Raw genomic sequence first — 21,972 nt, 5'->3', positions numbered from 1 at the left:
GAGGCAAAAGACGTGGGGGGAGGTGTGTTGTTTTTTAGTTTGGTTGCTCTAATGTTCTAAAAGAAAAGAAAGCAGCTGAAAACGTTACTTAAGGATACCCTCCTGATGATGCTCCAAAGAATGTCACAAGTTGCGCGCTCAAAGAAAAAGGGCTCCAGCCAGACACCACCGTAGACCTAATCACCATGGAGATGTGTGTATGTGTGAGCTGACAGACAGCAGGTTACAAGCCGACTAATGTGTCTGATGAATGTGTTTGTTTTTGAACAGCATCTCTTTTCACAAAAGGCTGAGTAGGCAGCTAACTCTTCTTAAAGGGAAATTATGGCACAGAAATGCCTCTAATGAGTTGAAAAGAGGAGTGTGAGAGCATGAGAGCACAGTAACTGTCTCCAACGGGCATCGCTGGTCACCGCTGGCAACGCTTCTTCCCACACAGTGTTTATGTGTGCAATAAGGCAACACGATTCCTTTAAAAGTAGGGCTTTGGATAATATACAGGACAATAATTGACCTTTAGCTAAAAACCGCCCCTGGCTTACTGATGCTAGAACCATACAAAACACTCTCTTTGCACAGTGACATACTTATTACTGAGTTATTACTAAATTTGACACAACTGGTGCATGAATTTAGAAAAAAGTCAGCGGGCCTCCCATTCCTAGTCAAAGGGCTGTTTAAAGGGCTCTTACATGAGTACTTCATGGCTGTTACATACTTGACACTGTGCTAATGGATTGAGGCTAATGCTACGTACATGTCCCCGGCAGAAAATAGACATCCTACAGTAATTAGATGATGCACACGAACACACGAATACAGAAAAAGCAGTTTAAAGCTAGTTAGGGAAAAGGTCCTGGTTCAGAGATTATAACATGGGAAGTGTAAGATCAGATTGTCACTTCATTTTAATATAAAGGAGAAATGGCTTGTAGGATGACCAATTAAACAATAACTTTAGTCAATGTAACATCGAGGTTAACATTAGCAGGGTCGGCCTCCATCATAACAAATGTGCAAATTGTGAATTTTTAATGTCATCTCCAACTACACAAACTACTAACTAAATTTGGCTCATCACGTTCCTACCCACACTCAATTCATATTATGGTAAGTATGATAATTAGCCAGACAATGTCATCTTTTGTTAGAGCAGATACACATACTTTCATCTGCTCTTAACACCAATGTTTCAACGTGTGGGAATTTCAAAACTTGACAGGTGTGAAATAGTTAACAGTTGCTAAGCTTTGACTGGACAATTGCTTTTGGGGAGAGGGGTTTAGCAAATGGTCAGTGACAACGTTTCATGTGTAATAATTACTATTTGACAGTATTATTTGTCATATATGTACTATTGCTTGCCAAAATCATAACTCTTTTGAAGTTAAATTGAGATCGAACACAAACAAAACATATCGTCTTGTGTCTTCAGAATCAGGCACAACTTAATAGACTTGTCATGTAAACAGCATTAAAAACTAAAACCAAATAAATAAAAAAAAATCTCTAAAATCCTGATTGAAAGAATGAACTGCATACAAAAAAGCTATAAACTTTTAAACTAAGTGCAGTTTTCCCTGTCAGAGAGCATGGGAGATGAGGGGCTTATGAAACTGGTGCAGATCGTGTAAAAAAAAAAAAAAAAAAAAAATCCCAACGTGTGATCAAAGACTGACAGCTCTCACTGAAATAGCGCAGAGAGAGACAGCACCCTCCTACCTCTGTGCTTCACACACAGTCTTTACTCAGGTGACAACAATGGATCCTGGTGGAGTAACGTCAGGAGGCTCTAAACATTACCAGCTTTGTGTTATGTCATGAATGTTTGATTATCACACCACGCAACATAACACCAATATGGTGCTTTTGACTTCAGGTGAGTCATCTTATCTTCTCTAATATGAACCGGATGATGAACTTGAGAAAGATAAAAAAAAAAAAAAAAAGACAACGATGCTGTAATAATGGTACAAAAGCAAAGATCAGTGTAAGGCAGGAAAAAAAATGCATCTGCTGATTTGTTCATTTATGTGCACTTTGCTGAACGTAAAAGGATCCTACAATAGATGTGTTTAATAGTCATGATTTGTTAAGTATGAAGGTTTCTTTCAGGACCGAAAGGAATTTCAATCCTTTTGTCCAAGTTTGAGTAAAGGCATTAAATTAATTTCTCCCACAAAAATCTAATATAATCAAAAGTATTTAAAGCCATGATCTTTGCCTAATGACAGCAAAGTACAAGCTCCTACTGCTTTTAAAATTGCAATTTGAAACATGAGCACTGGAGAAGCACAAAGGGTGAGAAAAATCTAACAAACTACAACAGTGGTACCTTAATAATTATGGCAAAATTATAAATTGAAACGTATTTAGTTATTATTAGATTTAAATTTCTGAATTTGACTGAATTTTTTACCTTGACTCCGTATTGGTGAGTGTTTGTTCATAGACTTTGTTTCCAGTTCTTGCTATTCTTCATGTGTTCTGAGGTAGTCCTGGGTTTAGAGGTGAAGTACTGAATAGATGGGACGTAGCCCATTGTTTACAAGCAGGTCTGAGGAAAACTAACGTGGGGGAATAAGTAGCTTTTCCTGCTGCTATTGACTTACTTCCATATCTGATGTCTCTCCTGATCTGCAGCCTCATCACTGTTAGTCTTAGACACAAACGCTGTGATGTTGGAGTGTGGGTGGAGGACAGGATAAATGTGGGATTGTATGGGTCGAGGAATGAAGTAGACACCTTTCCCCTCGTATGCTGTAAAATCCTAACGTGTTAGAAAAACCTTGTGCCCCCCTCCTGGCCCGATGCAGTGGGACAAAGAAAAACAGAGAGGTCACGTTCCTTCAGGTTGTACAGTGACCAGGAGAGGGGGATCAGATATGTAAACCATCTAGCACAGTGCCCTTCTGCCATGTTTCTCTGTCAAAAAGGGTAAAATATTTTGCCACAGTGAACCAAAGAAAAGAAAAATTCTATTGCCATGTACTGGACATAATAAACATACATTTTTCTAACCCAGACTGAACCTCGGGCGGTGCTCAGCAACAGCCCATGGTCCTGTTTCAAGCCAGAGGTTATACTTTGAGGCATCAGCTTGAAGGGACCAAAGTCATGAAAAAAAAAAAAAAAAAAGTAATCTGGCGATGAAGACGTGTCCAGAAATGGACTGCGGGTGCACATTTCAGGGTTGATTAAAAAATGAAGGCTCCATCTCAAAATATTAGAAGGCTACACCGCCTGTTCTCCCAGTCACTGGCTGATTCAAATCTCTTAGTAGCTGAAAGGCCCACTGGGCAGTTTGGGAAAGGCAAGGTCCTTCCATGGAGGAATAGTGGCCTCTATGTTCAGTAGACGTCTGGAAGCAAAAGGAGGATTAAGAGGAGGAGGAGGAAGAACAGGAGATGAAGGGGAGCAGCTGCAGAAAGCCACGCTTATCATCTCTTGTAGTGGTTGGGCGCGTCGGCAAAGGCAAACTTCAACCTGTAGGCTTCAGCCAGCAGCACGCTCACTTCCTCGTTGCCCCAGTGCATTGTGGGAAGGTTCTGCAGGAGGATCATTAGTCCCTGTTGAACGAATGAGAAAAATCTTTAGAGAAAAGACCAAGAAATACAAAATAGGAGAAAAGACCACAAGAAACGAGACAAGAAAGACAAATGTATCAGTAGAAAAGAAAGGGGAGATGGACACGAGGGAAAAAGGAGGAAACCCAGCGAAGGCAGCAAACTGTGTATGTTATTTACTATAAACACACAAACACAACAAAGTTTTAGTCCAAAATCTATTATCATTCAGTCCTATTCAATATTATTAAAATATGTATATTTTATTTCTATTTTCTCTTACTTAAGCTGGATTTATGGCTGATATAAGTGGTAATCGGCAAAGCAGCAGACGTTTTAATTTATACAGTAGCTAAGCATTTTTCTGCCGCTTCAACACTAAACTAATGTATCGTACTTCATCAGGTTGTATGATACTTTAATTTTAATTACCAGGGTTATATCATACTACACAGAGGCTGTGTTATCTCACCTGTATCTGAGGGAACAGACACGCTCCTATTTACATCGATCCAGCTGCCTACACAAGGCCCGTAACAGATTGTGTATTTCTCCAATTTAAATGTATTTATCTGCATTTTAAGTAAGTTGTAGTTCCTGGGCTATGTATATATTTATTTCATAACAAAATGTATCAGGGTCTGTTCGGTTGAACTGTATTCTGTAACTGTTGCCGGCAGTTTGATCTCTTCCGTTTGTGTCCCCACGTCTCTGCACCTTAAGGTTCATTAACATCAAGACCCTATTTACACCTGGCATTAATATGTAATCAGAGGGCATCATGATGCCAACGGTTATCCACAATGTTCACAGTTCAAGCAGCCAGTCTTGTAACATGCAATATGACACTTACAGTATTACATATTTTCTGGATAAGTAAAAATACATAAGAATACAAAAGAAGCAATTAGTGCAAATTAGTTTTTCATCCAGACTGCAAAAGTCCAAAAATGAAAACTTGTCAAATGACAGTTTAGGAAGAATGAAAATAATGAGAACGTCTAAAGTAGTTTAACACGTTTCGTGATGAAGCATGCAGTTCATAACCTCCTTTCTCATGCAGTTTGGATAACTGTAACGTCAGCAAAGAAGTTACACAGGCAGTTTTTAACACAAATGTAAAGGTGGCTGCAATAAATTTGTTTTAATAGCTTTCATTGATCTTTCATTGCTTTTATATAGTACAATGTGTAGATTTGACCAGTTTACGCTGGTCAGCTGCATCTTTTTAGTCATTTGCCTTCATAAACCTGCAGAGTGGTGTTTACTATCGTCGCTTTTCTGACAGTTACAGTATATTTTAAGGAGGTTTAATGTAGCATGTGGTAAAACCTATTCTACCTTTCTCCCCCACAGCTTTGAACTGTTAGAAGACACAACAGACACACTAATACCAGTTGCAAAGGCCTGTGATCACATGCTATTATTGGTATAACACATTTATATACAGATTACATGTTACATCATATCACACCAGGTGCAAATAGGGCCTAATAGAAAAATAAAGAACTACCTACAGTAAATATAGCTACAGCCTGTACATGAATTTGGCATCAGACCCTTTAGGGTCTGCTATTGTAATGCTAGTGTGTTGAGCAGGCCCAGTTACATGTGCTGCCTCTGCCTTGTGTGTCTGAGTGTTACACAGATGTTATTAACTCGGTTGAAGTGCTTTAATAACAGAGGTGAGAGAGAGAGCGAAAAGATAAAGAGGTGGGTTGAGGTATGGAGGGGGGGGGGCAAGAAAGAAAGAACAAAGTGCCAAGTTCATTTCAGTGGAGCTCAAGCTGTTCCCCAAATTCCTGTTCTGTACATCCACTGTGCAAGTATTGAACACACACTCGCAGACACATACGTAAGTTCAATCTCGCCGACTAATGCCTTTCTCTCAAAAGGGGAATGAGTCTGGTTAGCAGTGGGACAGACTGATTGTGTGTGTGTGTGTGTGTGTGTGTGTGTGTGTGTGTGTGCGTACACGTGCATTGTATAGATCAGGGTCTTGGGGGATTTCACCACTAAGGCTGAAATCACTGCTGTGACAACAGGGTTTACGACCAATCATTGTGTTGATAATCACACTGAAGGACAAATTACATCGGATCTTCTGGTGTCTACACTCACGCGACTCCTGAGCAGCTCAAAATGTGACCCTGTTACCACAGTGTTTTAACACCGGGCAAGTATATGAATATGATTATATTGATGCTGAACCTTATACTTAACCTCTTTTTTAAACAGCATGTATTTTATGTACATTTCAAACTGAACTTTCTACAACTGCTGAGAAAGTCAAACTAAACCAAACTTTTGGTGGATATATATTTGTTACAGAGAGGCGCTTTGTATTATTTTACCCTCCTACGAATTAAATCGAAAGTGTTTGGCTCCATTAATTTTTTCCTTCCTCGCTCGTTTTTAATGAGCCAGTGAGACGACCCTGATGACTTTTCAACAAGAAGTATTTGTATTCCAAGTGTAAGTGGAAAAGTACAGGTTTTCATCAACTAATTAGGCTCAAAGCTGTCATTGTAGCCAGGTTTTACAGATCAAATCGAGGCTGTTTCACCTTGAATGTACAGCCGGATATCAGTTTTCACATAGTTAATTTTGGAATAAGTTGTTTTCTTAGAATAACTTATAGTGTAGCTGGTGAACTCTGCATTGACTTTCATGAGCCTTAGGTCCTTAACAATGGGCGCTAGTATTTGAAAAATTTATAAGCACAGGCAGGTGTGTGAGCAGTGCTAAAAATGCTAACAAATTTGGCCTCTAGTATTGTCAAACATAAAAAAAGGACTCTCAGTTCATGATCCGAATCTTTCTAAAATACGGCTCTATCTCACTATGATCAAAATACAACCGCTTGTCAATTGCACATTTAACAAAAACACTGTAATAGATGCTCCTTTGAGAAGAAGACCTGAACCTCGACTTTGAAAGGCCGACCTAATGACTTCCCCTTTGGTTCAGAAAGACGCATTTCTCTTAAGTATTTTCACTCAGGGGTGGAGGCTGAGAGAGTGAGTAGAAGAAAGAGAAGGAGGCAGCCTGATCAGAATTCAGCTTGCTTTTCTCTCATCTGTATTCAACAGAGCATCACTATCAGCTCTATCCTTTCATCACTCACCCTCTTGCCCATTCACACACTGAGACAAAATCCAACCATTTTGTTCACAACTAACGGGCTGCATGTGATCGGGAGTGGGCGCATGTGTTGTCTATTTCTGTTCATGTTATGACGTGAAGACAATCAGATGCTAAAATACAAAAAACAAAAAGCAGACACACAAGGCCTGAATACAAATCCTCAATACGTAACAGTTACAAGCAGCCCCAAAAGTGTTTGAACAGAACAGACTTAGCTATTCACTAGTTCATTAACAAGAAAGCAAATGAAAGGGCTATAGTGGGTCTCAAATTTGGCATTTGCAATTTGTTACTGTTAGCCATCAAAATGAGGTCCAGAGAGGAAAAGAGAGAGAAAAAACATTGGGAGTAGCTAAAACAACAATATGCTATATTGATAAAAAGAAAGGAAACACTGGTGAACTCAGGGACATCAAGAAGTCTGGAAGACCATGGAAAACAACTGAGGTGGATGACAGAAGAATTATCTCCCTGGTGAAGAAAACTCCTCCATCACAGCAGCCCAGATCAAGAATATCCTCCAGATAGTAGCAGTGCCACTGTCGGCTATCAGGAGGGTTTGGCACAAGGTGTAAACCAGCTAGGTCTTAAAGGCCTGGTTACAGTCTGTCAAAAAAAAACACGTTGAAATGTCTGAACTGTCCTGAAACATCACCATAAGTACAGATAAGATACAGATTAACTTGCTCATGATCCAAATTAAGCTCAAATAAGCCAAATGCCTAATAACCCATTTACAGGAATTAACTGACACTAACAATAACAATGACCTGAGGACAAATAAGCAAATAAGTAGAATATTCTTACTTCAAGTGGATGTTTGGGTAGAATAATATACAGGCAGAGTCAGAAACTACATGGCCATTTTGGAATTTGTCTGAAGGAGAGATAAAGAGCTGAAGTGGAAAGCTTCTTTGCACCCACCTTAAAGTTTAAGGCTACAAGATCAAACTATTCATGACAAACTGCTGGACTCAGTGTTGGGTGTTTCATTAAACACTATGCAATGACTGTTTTTTTTTTGTTTTTTTTTAATCATAAATGCATACATATCCCCAATGACCATACAGACACCAAACCACAGTACAGTTTTGCACTGCGTGTTTCAATGTGCTGTATGGTCCTTGTTAAAAAAAATTATTATTTAATTAGTTCAGAAAATGGCTTTTGGTTTCCTCTAGAAATAAGACAGTTTCAACAGGCTCTCGCTAAACTCTGTCACAGCATATTTGCATAAAGTGAACTCAACTACTGCATTGCTGGGGTCTTTTTTTCAACTGTCTATACCGGTTTTCCAATGACAATAAATGGCAGTCGTTGCTGGCCAATGGATTTATTGCAGGTAAATTGAACAAGCTGTAAGACGGCGCAGGAGTTGTGACTCCAGGTGTAGAAGTCGCCTTTGTTTCACTCATGGCCCGTTGCTTTGATTTTTACAAAATCAGGTCATTTGTTGTCACCAATGGGAAAAAAAGACCAATAACACTGGCTATACCCCCCTTTAGATAATGTGTTTCAATCTAAGAACTAAATGTGTGACGGCTGATGACTAATGACTCAGCAAGTGTCAAAAATAACATGAAATGTTATGAATATAGATATTACCATTTGGCAGGCTAAGGTTACTAGCATCAGTGTACATTAGATCCTCACAAACGTTTTATGTTTTGAACAAACTATTGGCTTAAGTTACTAAAGTACATAAACAATGTACATCAAGGCTGTTAAATTGTTCTAATAAAATAAAAATGTCTTGCATTATTGTTTAGAGGCCTATGTCACACAGGGCTATGGCTTTGCCCATTTGGAAGGCACAACCTCAGCTGACAGCACGTCTCCTAGCAACACCAGGCCTCAGATGTCAATCAGCCGCTACATGGACGCTACCGAAAAATTGAAAGATCTTTAAGAATTCCGCTTTGTAGGCTGTTTTGACCCTCACAGCATAGAGTAGTAGCCGTAAAGTTTACCATGTGTTACCATATGTGCAAATAGTGCTCATTGTAAAGGACCATTCCCCAACCTGATCAAGTGTGGCTCCAAGTGTCACAGCATTGGGTAACACACCCAAACATACATACATAGGGCATATTTACATGAGTGCAGTCATGCATGCGTCCCGACACAAGTACCCACCCATTGTGAATGAGGAGCGTTATTAGGAGCATATTTCTGTGCACTAACCATCTGCTGGCTATCATATCTGATGAGCTAATGACCTTAATATGGTTTAATTGCATACGTCTCGCTATCAAGGGGGGACTGCCGCTGTCACTCCACTCCACACAGGTGCCATCACTTCATGCTGAGAGGCCACAAGTGTCTGTGTGAATGACTCTGTCTGTTCATAGAGGGGAAAAAAAAAGGGATGTCTGTGCAGTCTATGAAATTCAGTGTATGTGTAATGTGCATTTGGGGACAGTGAGGGCTGTGTGCACAATTGCAGCAAGAAGCAAGATTAATGTAACAAAGGACTGTGTGGTGTGGTCATGGATTTTTGTTTTGGTGCGTCTGTCGTAGAAGAATCAGTGAAAGGGATTATACATTAAATTGAAGGTAAGACATAAAAAATAAGATATGTGTGCTGTCTGGTAGCTGTGCATCTCCCCTTGTTGTGTTTGTGAGTACTTGTGGGTATTCAGGCATGAATATCCATTTATCGCACAATACTAACAAACACATTGATCCACCATTACTGTATAGAGTATGCTACAAAAAAGGCAATTAGCTCTCTGTCTCCTACACTTGGCAGGCCTAAAAGTGGTTAATAGCTATTGATACTGAGGGGAAAGTAGACTGTCAATAGACTCAGTTGTAAGTTTTTTTTTCTTTTTTGTCAAAAAGGGATTGATTACACAGCCAAGAACACAGACGAGTGAAATTTAATCACTTTGTAGATAGTTATTGTTTTAACTGGCATCTGATCAGAATGAATCTACATCACGCTGTCTATCTTAGATCATCTTACTGCTTCTATAAAGCTTGTTTGGTTTAAAATGTTCCACTTAGTAAATGACAGTGCCCAAACTCTCTCTCAGCAAGGGTGAGGGGCTGCGCAATGTTTATGTGAGCCAAAGATAATACACAAGAAGATGGTTCTCCTACAACTTATTATGCCAAAAGAGCAAATAAACAAGAATCACAGTGGTGATATTTTAGGGCCTAAAATATGTTTACTAGAGTTTAGAGTAATAAATTACAAATGAATTAGCCTTTACATTTCAATAGTTTTGTTGGGGACTGTATTTTGGAGCCATTTATGGAAGATATAGATTACTATTTACTCTCAGTAATCACAGCTTAAGCCTCAGATGCAGACACAAAGAAGTGGTTCTTCAAATCACACTGACTGAAGGAGTAATCGTGTCGTCTGCTTATATATCAAGTGTGATCTCACTCACACACAGACACACCCCTGTAAAAGTATTGGAACAGTGAGGCCGATTCCTTTATGAAAACATTTAGGTTTGACATCAAAAAATGCATATGAGACAAGAGATGAACATTTCATCTTTTATTTCCAGGTATTTCGGACGGACAGCTTGGAAGTTAGCACCTTTTGTTTAAACCCACCCATTTTTCATGTAGCAGCCTCTTTCAGACGTTTAATTTGGGGGGTTTACTCCCTTCAGTCTCTTAGGGTAGTGGCTCAGTTGGTAGAGTGGCTGCCTACTGACCATACGGTCGAAGGTTCATGCCCTGCTCTGTCTGACCACGTGTTGAAGTGTCTCTGGACACTCTGGACACACTGGACACACTGAACCCCCAACAGCCCATCCCCAGCCGTGCAGTGCTGGTCCCAAGCCCGGTAGAAATTGGGGAGGGTTGTGTCAGGAAAAGCACCCGGCATAAATCAAACAAAACAAAAAAAAACTGTACCAAATCAACATGCAGTCAAATGATCTGCTGCGTTGACCCTGAACTCACAGGATAAGCTGAAAGGACAAAACAATTCCCTTCAGTCTCCTCTTTAGTAGCTAAAACGCATGTTCTACAGGGTTGAAGTCTGGAGACGGACTTGGCCACTCTGAAACCTTCCACTTCTTGCCCCCGATGAACTCTTTTTGTGTTTTGGGTCATTATGTTGCTGCGTAATGAAAGATCTTTGAAGTTTGGTTGAATATTTCTTTAAATTGGCAGACAAAATGTTTCTGAAACTTGTGAGTTCATTTTGCTGCTGCCATCTTGTCTTACATCATCAATGAAGATCAATGTTTCTGTTGTCAACTGCTGTTGTTTTTCTTGGTCTACCCCTGCAACATTTGTGACTTAGTACACCAGTGGTTTGTTTCGTCTTCAGGACATTCAAATGGCCTTACTGGCCATGGCTGATCTTTGTACAATGTCTCCGATTGATTTTCTATCTTCTTTCAGCTTCACAATTGCTTGTTTTTCCACCCATAGACAGCTTTTGGTTTTCATGTTGGTCACACCTCTTAACTATAAATGCAGTCTGAACAGGCAAATTCAAATTCTGAAACAGAGCATAGACATTCAGTGCTATTTATTGTTGACTAATCAATACCATAGGACACGCCTGGGCAGCAAAATACTGTTCCAATATTCCAAATGTTTCAATACTTTTGCTTACATGAATAATTGATGGGTAAGCTGACAATCTAAACCAGATGTAAATACCTGCAAATAAAACCTGAAACGTTGATCTCTTGTCTCATATTCATCTTTTGATGTCAAACCCAAATATTTTCGGTCTACAGCGAAAATAGAGGAATTGGCCTCACTGTAATACTTAATACTTTTAGAGGGGACTGTATAACACACGCACTCTGGCTAAGAACCAAAATAGTAATAATTTGGTGGCAGAATGAGATTGTGCTAAGTGAAGTGAGTACCGTCATTGCCAAAAGTCATGTGAGGTGGCTTGCTGTCTTTCCTGCAGTGTCAACTACAGCTCCCAGGAGCAAGCAGCTAAAGCCCTGGAGAAATTAATGGGGGAGGGATGACAGGTGTGGTGCCGGAAAACATAACAAAAGACAAGTATTTGTTGCGAAAAATGGCCGATCAACGGTAGTAACTGTTGTATTTCTTTGTTGTGTGTCATTCCACCTCTGACCTCTTTCAACCAACACATCTAGATGAACATAGAGAAGCAGCTGCACATCCAGAGACGGTCACCTACGAGCACAAACACACTAGGTTGCTGCTAGTAGTAATGGTGTTTTGTAGCACCCTGAGGTGTAATGGGCCTAGGCGCTGCTCTGTCAGGGCCATTAGCTTGCTGTAGTTCGTATAATTACACAAAATGGGCACTCTGGCAAACAGTGGGTGCTAATGTAGGAGTGGGGCACTGTAGCATGTGGCGGTAAGAGCTGACATAGGATGGTACAGCCAAGTTGTGTTGTAAAAGGTTGGACAGTAAAAAGCCCAGCAAATTAATATGGACCGGTTATGAAGATTGTTTAATGGATAATATGGCGTTTCTGTTGCCAAATTAACATGTTAAGGAAATAATTTGGTTGTTTTTTTTTAAACTGATTCTTTGTAACAATTAAACAACATGGTGCAAAACTGATTAAATTGGTTTATATGAGGTTCACAGTATGCAGGAGCACTGCTAAACTGAGGAAACCCTTTTTATTTACTATTATTTATTAGGTAAAAAATACATTAAAAACAAATGTATAAAATATTGCTCATTTGGTAAATAGGTTTGCTTGAACTTGTGTCTGTACAGTAATAACAATAAAGCCAAAAGTCAGTCAGCTTAGCATGAAAACTGAGGGGAAACTAAACCCGTAAATCTCACTACCTTGTTTCTGTAATCTTAGAAACAAAAACCGCACATTCACTAAACATCATCCAGGAACTTCCTAACAAAAATGGTAAAACCACAAATATTATTATTAAGAATTTGTGGACTAAATTTTGAAATATCTGCTCTTTCAGCAAAAGTCAAACACAATGGAAATAAAACATTAATTTTGCCCAGTTATGTACTTTGGATGTTTTGAAAATGTCATGCAGCTCTGAAAGCTACTAGGAGGGAGGAAAAAGATAAACGTGTAAATAGATCTCATTTTCTCATTTGACAATTATGTTTTTTTTTTTTATATGTTTAATGTCAGAAATACAGGCCTAAGATAGTGATGTGAAAACTAATTCATAAAATCCTGATATATTCTTTATAAAAAGAAAATATGAGAAGTCGTGGGGTGTGGGTAGAACCTTTGGTAATTTAAATACTGTGGGAGTGTGAATGATATTAAAGCATAAGAATGGATGACAGATTGGCTAAAAGCTTTCAGTACGCATGAAACCATAAGCGGGGGTGTAACTGTTGAGGTTATCATTTGGATGCCTCAACCTTTACTGACAACCCATAGAAAGATTGGTTTTAATTAAAAGTAGGACATCAAAGACAAAATGGATATTCTATTAAAAAAAGTGATAAGTCTTTGTTCTCAAGAGCAAACACTAACAGTCAGTGGGCTTTAGCCTTGCACCAGTTCTGTAACAGTCAGACAAGTTCATAACCTTTTTCAAAATGCGTCATAAGCAATCTAAGTTCTCAAACAGTTGTCTGTGTGTCTTCTATGTACAGTATTAGGCATTTGCAGTGATATTTGACTCAACTTGAATGGTTTCATCTTTAAGAGTATTCAACTACAAAGTTCAAGAGCAGTCGATATTTAACCATTTTGCTCCCTCTGCATCATTGATTACCACCCAAAACAGCAAAACTACTTCAGAAAGGTCTGAGACAATCCACTGAAGTATATGTATTTTGTTTATCTGTACTTGTTGTCTGCAATTGTACAACACTGGCGTTATGAACAGTTCAAAGGGAACTTTACCAGCGTGGATTTGATGTATATGAACTGCAACATACTAAATTCTACAAAAGAAAAATGGAGCCTTAACAGTTTAAATCCAGCCTTCGCCCACTTAGAAAGGTTCAAATCCCTAAAACAACCAGAAATGCCTCAATTCATGCTTTGACAACATTTAGGAGCAATCAAATTTGAAATTCAATATTTATATCTGAGTTCATGACCCCACCCATTCCTCAAACCTCCTTTCCTGTCTTCTCTTTAAAAAAAATCTGTTTCTCCCTCTCGTCCTCCTGCTGATGTTGCTGCAGTCCGTTTATTCCTTACAAGCAGGTCGATATTGCTGTTTATTTGGCATTTTTGTGTCTTAACTGAGTTGAGCAGGGGGGTGCTTATGGACTGACAGGGCAAGTCCTGTTACTCTGTTATCTTAGGCCAAAAAGGCCATAAACTGTGCTTCTTCCTCAGCCATTGATAAGGTTGGTAATGAGACAGAGTTAGCAAGCTAATTACTTCATTGAATTGTTTGAGCTGATAAATGCTTTTAAGAGACCCCTGGTAATGGCAAACTTGTGCTTTTATGCATCGAGTAACAGAGCAACAACACGACCCAATAAAGCTAATATACAACTGTTTGCGCACTATTTTTAACATAAAAACACACATTTTATATCTACCCGATGCCAAACCATGACTGATCACCCAAGACTTTCCAAGCAGCTTTGGTCATCAAAATCACACACCACAATAACTCAATGTATAGTCCTGGGCAAGTTAGCCTTAAATGTACTTCAGTTGTCAGTGATGGAGAGCGTGTAGGTGGAAGGAGAGCAGTGCAACAAGGATGTCACTGAATAAAAGGCAAGACGGGGTGGACGGCTACATAATTACTTCCACCATATTAAGTCTTCTGTTTCCCTCTCATTTTTTTTTTTTTTTACATCTCCTCTTGTTTTGGCACAAATAGATTCATATGCCACATCGGGCACAGCACTCAATCAACAGAGCGATTATTAAAAGCTGTTTACCGCGGGGTGGCCTTGTATCACTTTCAACACTATAGACTCCAGCGCCATCCATCAGAGAAGCTGCAAAGCCCTGAGAGGATCTGCTCGATACAAGCCAAGTTTGAAAAGAAAGTTCTAGAGGAGAAAAAGAGGAGGTCTTTTCATGATGAATGGGTGAAAAGTATGGAATTAATCAAAGGAGGGACCGAGCTCTTTACTGGAAATTGCAAGGTGGTGATCTCAGTGAAGAAACTCATTACAGTCTTCAAATACGGGAATCAATGTGATCATGGTGATAGACGCACAAACATTTACAAATAATTATACAAAAATTATTTTCCTAATCTACCCTACAGTAATGTCATCAATGTGAAAGTAAACTGTTAAAGTTCGTTTCTGTTATACAATCCAAGAGCTCTTTATACGTTTTTATATAAGGGTAAAATGTTCTACTTAATGAAATGAAGCCTGAGCTACAGCTTGTCCTGCACATAACCCAGTTCTATAACATGACTAAGTATTCTCTAGTTATAATGATCATAAAATAACACATAGATATTTTCATGTATAATGGTTTGCTGTTAATATAGAGAAAAAAGTGTTTTCTCCCTATATAGACCTCTACAGACTACATTGTTTACAATGCGCTGCAGAATTCGTGTTGGCAGAGTGAAACATCTAGAGTGACCAGATGTCCCAATTAAATAGTGAGTGTTCCAAGCATTTGTCCTGGCGTTCTGACAGGGACGCACTTTGTTCTGATAATTACACTGAATGCATTTCAGATTGGCTTTTCCAAAAATCTACTTTTAAAGCCATCTTTAGGCAACGTGTCACCAAGTTAAAATAGTGGCTTAATTATCAGTACAACAAAAGGGGTAAGTGGAATTTATAAACATCGATTTATATAAAAGCTAGACAGGTTGTAAAACTTTTCGAGCCAAAATTCGAGGTTTTCATCCACTGTGCAATACAAAAATGAACTCTAAACAAAGTTGTGTTCCCAGTCACAGTGATTGAAGTAGTGCTGACATTTCCAGAACTCTCTGGTTTCTCTGGAGTGCCCTCCTTTCCTTTATTGCCAAGATTGCCTAACCCAAGGCGTTCTCCACACGTAACTGATCTGAGGACAGACGCTGACATTTACAAAAGGTCCACAGTTTTTCACACACCATTAATTAAAGTGAAAACAAATCTTTGTCTCCCTCCTTCACCTTTCACTTTTCTCACTACAGCTATCCTCCATGTACTGGGGGGGAAAAAAGTGTGTACTGACAGTGAGATTTCATTTACACAGAACTAATAGCTTTGCATTTACATAAATGCGTGGCCTCATAATAACAATCGTGATGGGGACCCTCTTGATGGAGGCTATTCAGCAGCGCTAAAATTAAATCTCAGGGAGAAAGTATTAAATGGCTGTGACCAAGAGGTTAGACTGATGGCCATGAAATCCATGCTAACAAATAATGTGCATGCATTTTGTTTGTGAATGGACACAGGTAAGAGGACGTCCATGTGAGCCTGTAGATTAGTTCTGCTTGACCTTTGATATGGAAAAAAAATATTTTTTTTCAATATAAATACATTTCTTTCAATAAACAACAGATACTGTATTTACAGTAACGTGTATTTTTTTATTTTGAGGAGAATTTCACTTTAGCCACATTACAGTGTTAAAAAAGTATAAGATGTCTACATTTCAATGTACTTTAGTGATGCACACAATCTGAATACACTATCTATGTATTTATGTACAATATATGCCTACTAAATATTCTGGAGTCAAGAAAAAATGCAATTTAAATGCAATTTCTGCTGCATTCACATCACTGCAAACATCAAAACACATTAGCTTAAGTTCCACCATATGTGCTGAATAATTTATAACAAATGTACAGGTCTTGTTTAAACAGAGTATAAAGCGAAGGGTAGTTTATACAAAAACAGAAAAAGATCACTACTCAAGTACCAGTTAATACAGCAAATATGAAAATGTGGGTCCAATGAATGCCCATTTAAGCCAGGGCCCCTCCTGGATTAGGGTAAAATTGTGCTTTATGAGACTGTCAACATAAGACATAAATGATCAAATTGCAAAATCAGGAATGATTCACTTCTTTCCAGCATATGTTACAACGGTTTTGCCAGAACCTTACAGGAACCCTCAATTACCTGAGTTTGTGGCTCCCGGGTGTTGGTTTACTGCTCAAAATAACACTAAAAATATAGCTATTTGCTGCACCTGAACCTTGAGGGGCTTTTTCAAATGCAGACAAGATACTGTACAGTACACTGTCAAATTTCCAAGCCCAGGTATAAGTGCCACAGTTGAGCAGCTCCATGTGTGCGAGCTTATAAACCAGGTTTTGCATAGTCATTTAGAGGTGGTTCTGCAGTGGCCCTGATGGTGACTAATAGGAATGGTAATGCCTGTGCTGAGGTAACATCTCTCTACCTACCTATTACTCTGTGTACGAGAGTGGATGTGTATAACAGGTACTGCACGGAGACGTGATTTGGACAGTATGGCGTGTGAGAGATTTTCTTATGTTGTCATGAGTGACAGAAAGCGCGTAAAAGCGTGAGGCTATGTGTGTCTCTGAACACATTTTAACTTATCCATGCAGCCCAGGCCTGCAGTTAGCAGCAGTGTGCTAGCTGAAGTGGAACGGTGGAAGGCAGATTGCTTAGGGAGAGCCATACTCCTCCTGCTTTTCATTTAGCGGCTTAACCAATCCAATTCCACAACCGGAGAAGAGATTCACAGTTACTCTCCTTACTATGTTTGATAACAATGCATAAATTATCCTTTTAAAATTACTTTCTGCATCAAATTTTTAATTAAAACTACTTAAGTGAATCAATCAGTAGTGTTCAGTCTCAGGAGCACAAGCATGCAACTTGACAGCAGTTTGTCATACACTGCTGCTCCTCCTGTTCTACATTTTACATTAAAGACAATTAGGTCACCCTTTTTTTTTCTACAGTTAGTGACTACACGACAGTGACTGATTAGTTGAACAGGGTTCTGCATATTATTGCGCAACAACTTGTTCTTAGACTCACATTTGCATTTGAACGGTAACTTTTGAACCATTGTTTCCAAGGCTTTAAGAAGTGGGAATACAGTGTTATGATCTCAAATCAGAACAAAAGAAAGTTTTTTATAACAGGAGCAAACAGTTTCACCAGCTCAGCAAAAATCTAATTAATTATAATAAAATTATATCGCCACAAAACAAAACAACAATCTTTAATGTTGTACTGTGCTAACTAGCTGCTACAAGTCTAGATGGCCTCCAGACCTGTAGAAATTACAGTAGCAATTGGGTGTAATAATAAGTAGATTGATGAGAACAGATTGGCAATCTTTAATATGCTGCTGGAAGCATGAGTGGTTTGGGTGCATGCAGGCTGTGCACATTTCAGTTTGTCTTTTGATGCATACGTTTAAGTGTGTAATTTATTTTTTATTGTCTTCAATTTTCCAGGTGATTACTGCATTGTCTCTTGTAAGGCACTAATAGTTTTGAACAGAAATTATAGCTGAGGCTGATTGGAAGGTCATAAGCTTTGCAGGTATGAAGAAAGCCAATAAAAGATGAAGGAAGTAACTGAGCAAAAGGAATTGCAACCCAAGAGCAGGAACAGAATTACTATAGAAATACTGAAAAAGAGAAAGACAGGAAGGCGTGAAAGAAGAGCGATGCCAAGAGGGTTGCTGGGTAAAGCATGTAGAGATAAGAGCAGCTCAACAGACCCTTAAGATGCTGGCAGGCCCACATTTGAACTGTGAGGATCAGTGGATCAGAGGCAAAAATCTCCTGGAATTAAACCACTAAAGCTGAGCAGAGCAGAAATCTTTACTTTTTTTATTCTAAAATGACACTAATCTGTCTTAGAAAAATATTTATATTATGCATTATATTCAGTAGATCAATTTGTGAAATGGAACTATTTTCCTTCAAAGGCAGAACGCCTGTAACAAATGTGCAAACACATTCACATTAGAAACGAAGACATGTTTGTCATTTATACAGTACTAACATTTACAAAGTCTTACTGTAATTTTATCTTTTCATTCCGAAAATCTTCTGAATCCAGTCTGTGACACAGTGTCAGGCAATGAAAACGCCTCACACACATACACACATGCATGCACACGCACACACGCGGGGCATCTGTGTTCCATTAAGTACAGACACCAGACTTCCCATGAAGACATAAACTAATAAGGCAATGGGAGCTCATTTGCTGTATATTGGGCATTTGGCTGTGTATATTAAGTATGTGTGTGCTTTTGTGCATGTATCTATGAGTCTGTAACTGATTTATTTACTGGAGTTACTGGTTACACAAAGACTTTATAATATGTTTCTTCATCCTTGTGTGTTTGAGTCTGCAGTTAAGAACTACTATTGTACATTGTGTACTATGTGCTGGAAGACACCAAAATCATTAGAATTTATCCTCTGGGGATTTTTTTCTTTTTTTTTTTTTGGTCCTTTCAGCTTATCCTGTGAGTTCAGGGTCGCCACAGCAGATCATTGTCCGCCTGTTGATTTGGCAGTTTTTCCGCCGGATGCCCTTCCTGATGCAACCCTCCCCAATTTCTACCGGGCTTGGACCGGCACTGCACAGCTGGGGAGGGGAATGGGCTGTTGGGGGTTCAGTGTCTTGCCCAGATACATCCTCTGGGGATTATAACTGTACCATAATACCCCTCCATAGTTGATGAAACATGACAATTTAAAAAAAAAAGCACAAAAAGAACAGTACAATCAGCACTGTGTGGGTTCCATAGAAAAAGTTTGTGCACCAGTACATGTAAATTAGTAGGTACAAAACCTCATGGCGATACGTCTGAGAGTAATTTAAGTCTAGAGTAACGTTGTTGACTGACAGTGCCACCTGTAGAACCAGGACATTGTAACTGTGATTACAATAAATTTTACTGTCACATCTACAGATTGTGAAAAATATAGAGCTTAAAAAGCAGAAAAGGCTTTAGAAATCAATTTAAAATCTATGTAACCACATAAGCTTAAATCTGAATTCTTATTTGAGCAAGACTAGACTGAGACTGAGAGAAAAGGGGAAAGGGGAGAGATGGTTTGTATGAAAGGAAGAACAGATGACTCAGTTTATGTCTCATCTTCAAACTCTGACAGCCTCCAGTTTCTCACTCAGAGGGGTGAATCAGCTTTAATCAGAAGATGTCCAGCTCAAACACAGGTTCTTTAGAACCGTAACCCTTTGACTAGCATTGCTTTTGAAGACTTCTGCTGACTTATTTCATAGTGGACATTACAGAAACAACCAAGTAAGACAGAGGAATCCAGTCAAGATTCAAATGTCAGTGTCAGAAACAAACAAAATGCAGTGCTGCCACCTTTATAAAACTTGTAATTATATTGTTTTTGTCCCTATTTTCTTCAATGTACCAACCTGAGGAGAGCTACAGTAAAACTGAGAGGTGCCGGACGTCTGAAGTGCTAAGAGTCATTTCATATTCAAGTGAGGAATAATATAACTACAGTGATTTTCAAGAATGAAAAGCAGCACAATGGCAGTATTCAGAAAGACTACTGTGACCTACTGTGTCAATCATATCAATGCTCATTTTTTTACTCACACTGAGGGGAAAAAGCTATTTTCAGATTTGTCATGACATGCTCAAGTATTCATGCTGCATTTAAAACTAGGTTTGTTAACAGATGCACAATAATGTCACTTTGCTTTTTTTTACTAAATGCTATTAAAAGAGTTTTTAAAGGAAACTGCATTTTAAATAAAAACCTTTTTTCATGGAAACGCTTACTCTATAGACATTTGCATTAAATACACATCTAAAGTTACCCAAAGCAGTGGTTCCCAACCCTGGTGCTCAGGGTTAAACTATGCCTACCCAACTAGAGCCTTACCCACAGCTGATTAACTGGATCAGGTGTGTTCAGTTATTCAGAAGCTGTGTAGGGATAGTTGGAAAACAAGCAGGGCAGAAGGTTCCTGAGGCCCAGGGTTTGGAACCACTGATCTAAAGAACAGATACACCTCTGGAGGGCAGCTTCGCTTTCATTTATTTGAAAATCATGATATAGCAGTCTTTTTTGTTTATGTCCATTTTGAAGGGTGGTTATTGCCTTTAAAACCCAAGTGTGTGCAAACTGCAGACTAGTGCACAGTCAGCTTTAATTAATCATCTGTAACACTGCTTGGAACACAACCGTATCTTTGGAGAAAGAGCACAGGGGTATACCATTACCTAAAAGTGCCACACAATATAAAAGCAATATATAAATATAAAAGCAAATGTTTTTCCCTTCACCGCTCTAACGTTTAATCTGTTTCTTTAGTCTCCCACCCCTACTGCTGCCCTCTCAATTCCACCCTCCTGCTTGTTCTTTTCCTGTCATCTTCATGAGGATGGATACTTTGCCCTTCGTGTAATACTTGGTAGTCTCTGTGACAAACCGGTTAGGTAAACATATGTGCTAAAGGGGTGGGGGGGTGGAAGACACCTTAAAACTGTGTTTGTACTGAATCGAAAAGCACAGTGAACAATAAAACAATTAAAAACCCGGAAAATCTACACGCAGATATGTTGCAAAAGGGAAACTTCAGTAGCTGTAAGAGAATAAAGATGGAGGAACATGGCAGGACAGATACTAGATACACAATTTCTGCAGCATCAATGTTTCCAGGTATTTCACACATTATAAAATGCCCTGGCTTCAGACCGAGGTTTCAAAAAGAATTTATGAGGTGAAAGCTCCATTTGTCCAATTAAAGTAGTAGTTGGTGGTGTAGGAACTCTCAGATGTCTGGAGAGCTAATATACCAACCGGTCCAATATTACGGAAGCAGCGAGACTAATTGATTTGTTTTTTCTGTACACTATAGAAATTTAGTTTTAGGATCAACAGAAACTTTATGAGCTTTATGAGATGTATTTACAATTTAAGGCATTAAACAACATACAGTAGAGAGTAGCATTGTTTGCATCAGGTCACTCAAAATGTATATGTTTTTGAAAAATATAGTTAATTAAATTAAATCAACTTGGAAATTGGTTGCATATCTCTTGTTTGTTATTACCGCTTCCAGCGTGTGACTAACTGACATCACCGAATTGTTGGTGTTTTCTTGCTTGCATTTGTGTTTTTCCGCTCTCACGATGCTTCTGTCATCAGATGTGGTTTTCCTTCACCAACCTGCTTTGTGTGTGTTGCTCAGTATAACGGTAGTCTCTATCTTTTTCGGGTCATTTCAAATTGTTATATTGGCCACAATGTTAGTAAATGCTACAGCTTGTTTTTGCCTCATTGCTCAAATACAAAATGGATTAATTTTTTCCCATAGACAGATTTGTGGTTTTATATTGTTGTAACCCTTTTTAACAATAAATGCAGTCTTCTCAGCTAAAGATTAATTCAAGAGTAGTCATTTAGAGCTATA

General features: G+C 38.8%; 1 protein-coding gene across 2 annotated transcripts in view; it reads right to left on the bottom strand.

Annotated features, from left to right (window-relative positions):
• Positions 1 to 848: 848 nt before the first annotated feature.
• tbc1d22a (TBC1 domain family, member 22a) overlaps positions 849 to 21,972 on the bottom strand; it is a 115,470-nt gene continuing 94,346 nt past the window's right edge. For both annotated transcript variants that reach the window (XM_067490320.1, XM_067490319.1), the window contains exon 14: positions 849 to 3,569. In XM_067490320.1, the coding sequence (XP_067346421.1) occupies positions 3,441 to 3,569 (129 nt within the window). In that variant the 3' untranslated portion in view covers positions 849 to 3,440. The remainder of the gene's footprint in view (positions 3,570 to 21,972) is intronic.

This window comes from Channa argus, chromosome 21 (assembly GCF_033026475.1).
Source record: "Channa argus isolate prfri chromosome 21, Channa argus male v1.0, whole genome shotgun sequence".
In the NCBI taxonomy this organism is placed as follows: Eukaryota; Metazoa; Chordata; class Actinopteri; order Anabantiformes; family Channidae; genus Channa; species Channa argus.
The sequence above is the reverse complement of the archived record's forward strand: the minus strand, read 5'-3'. Positions and strand labels throughout refer to the sequence as shown.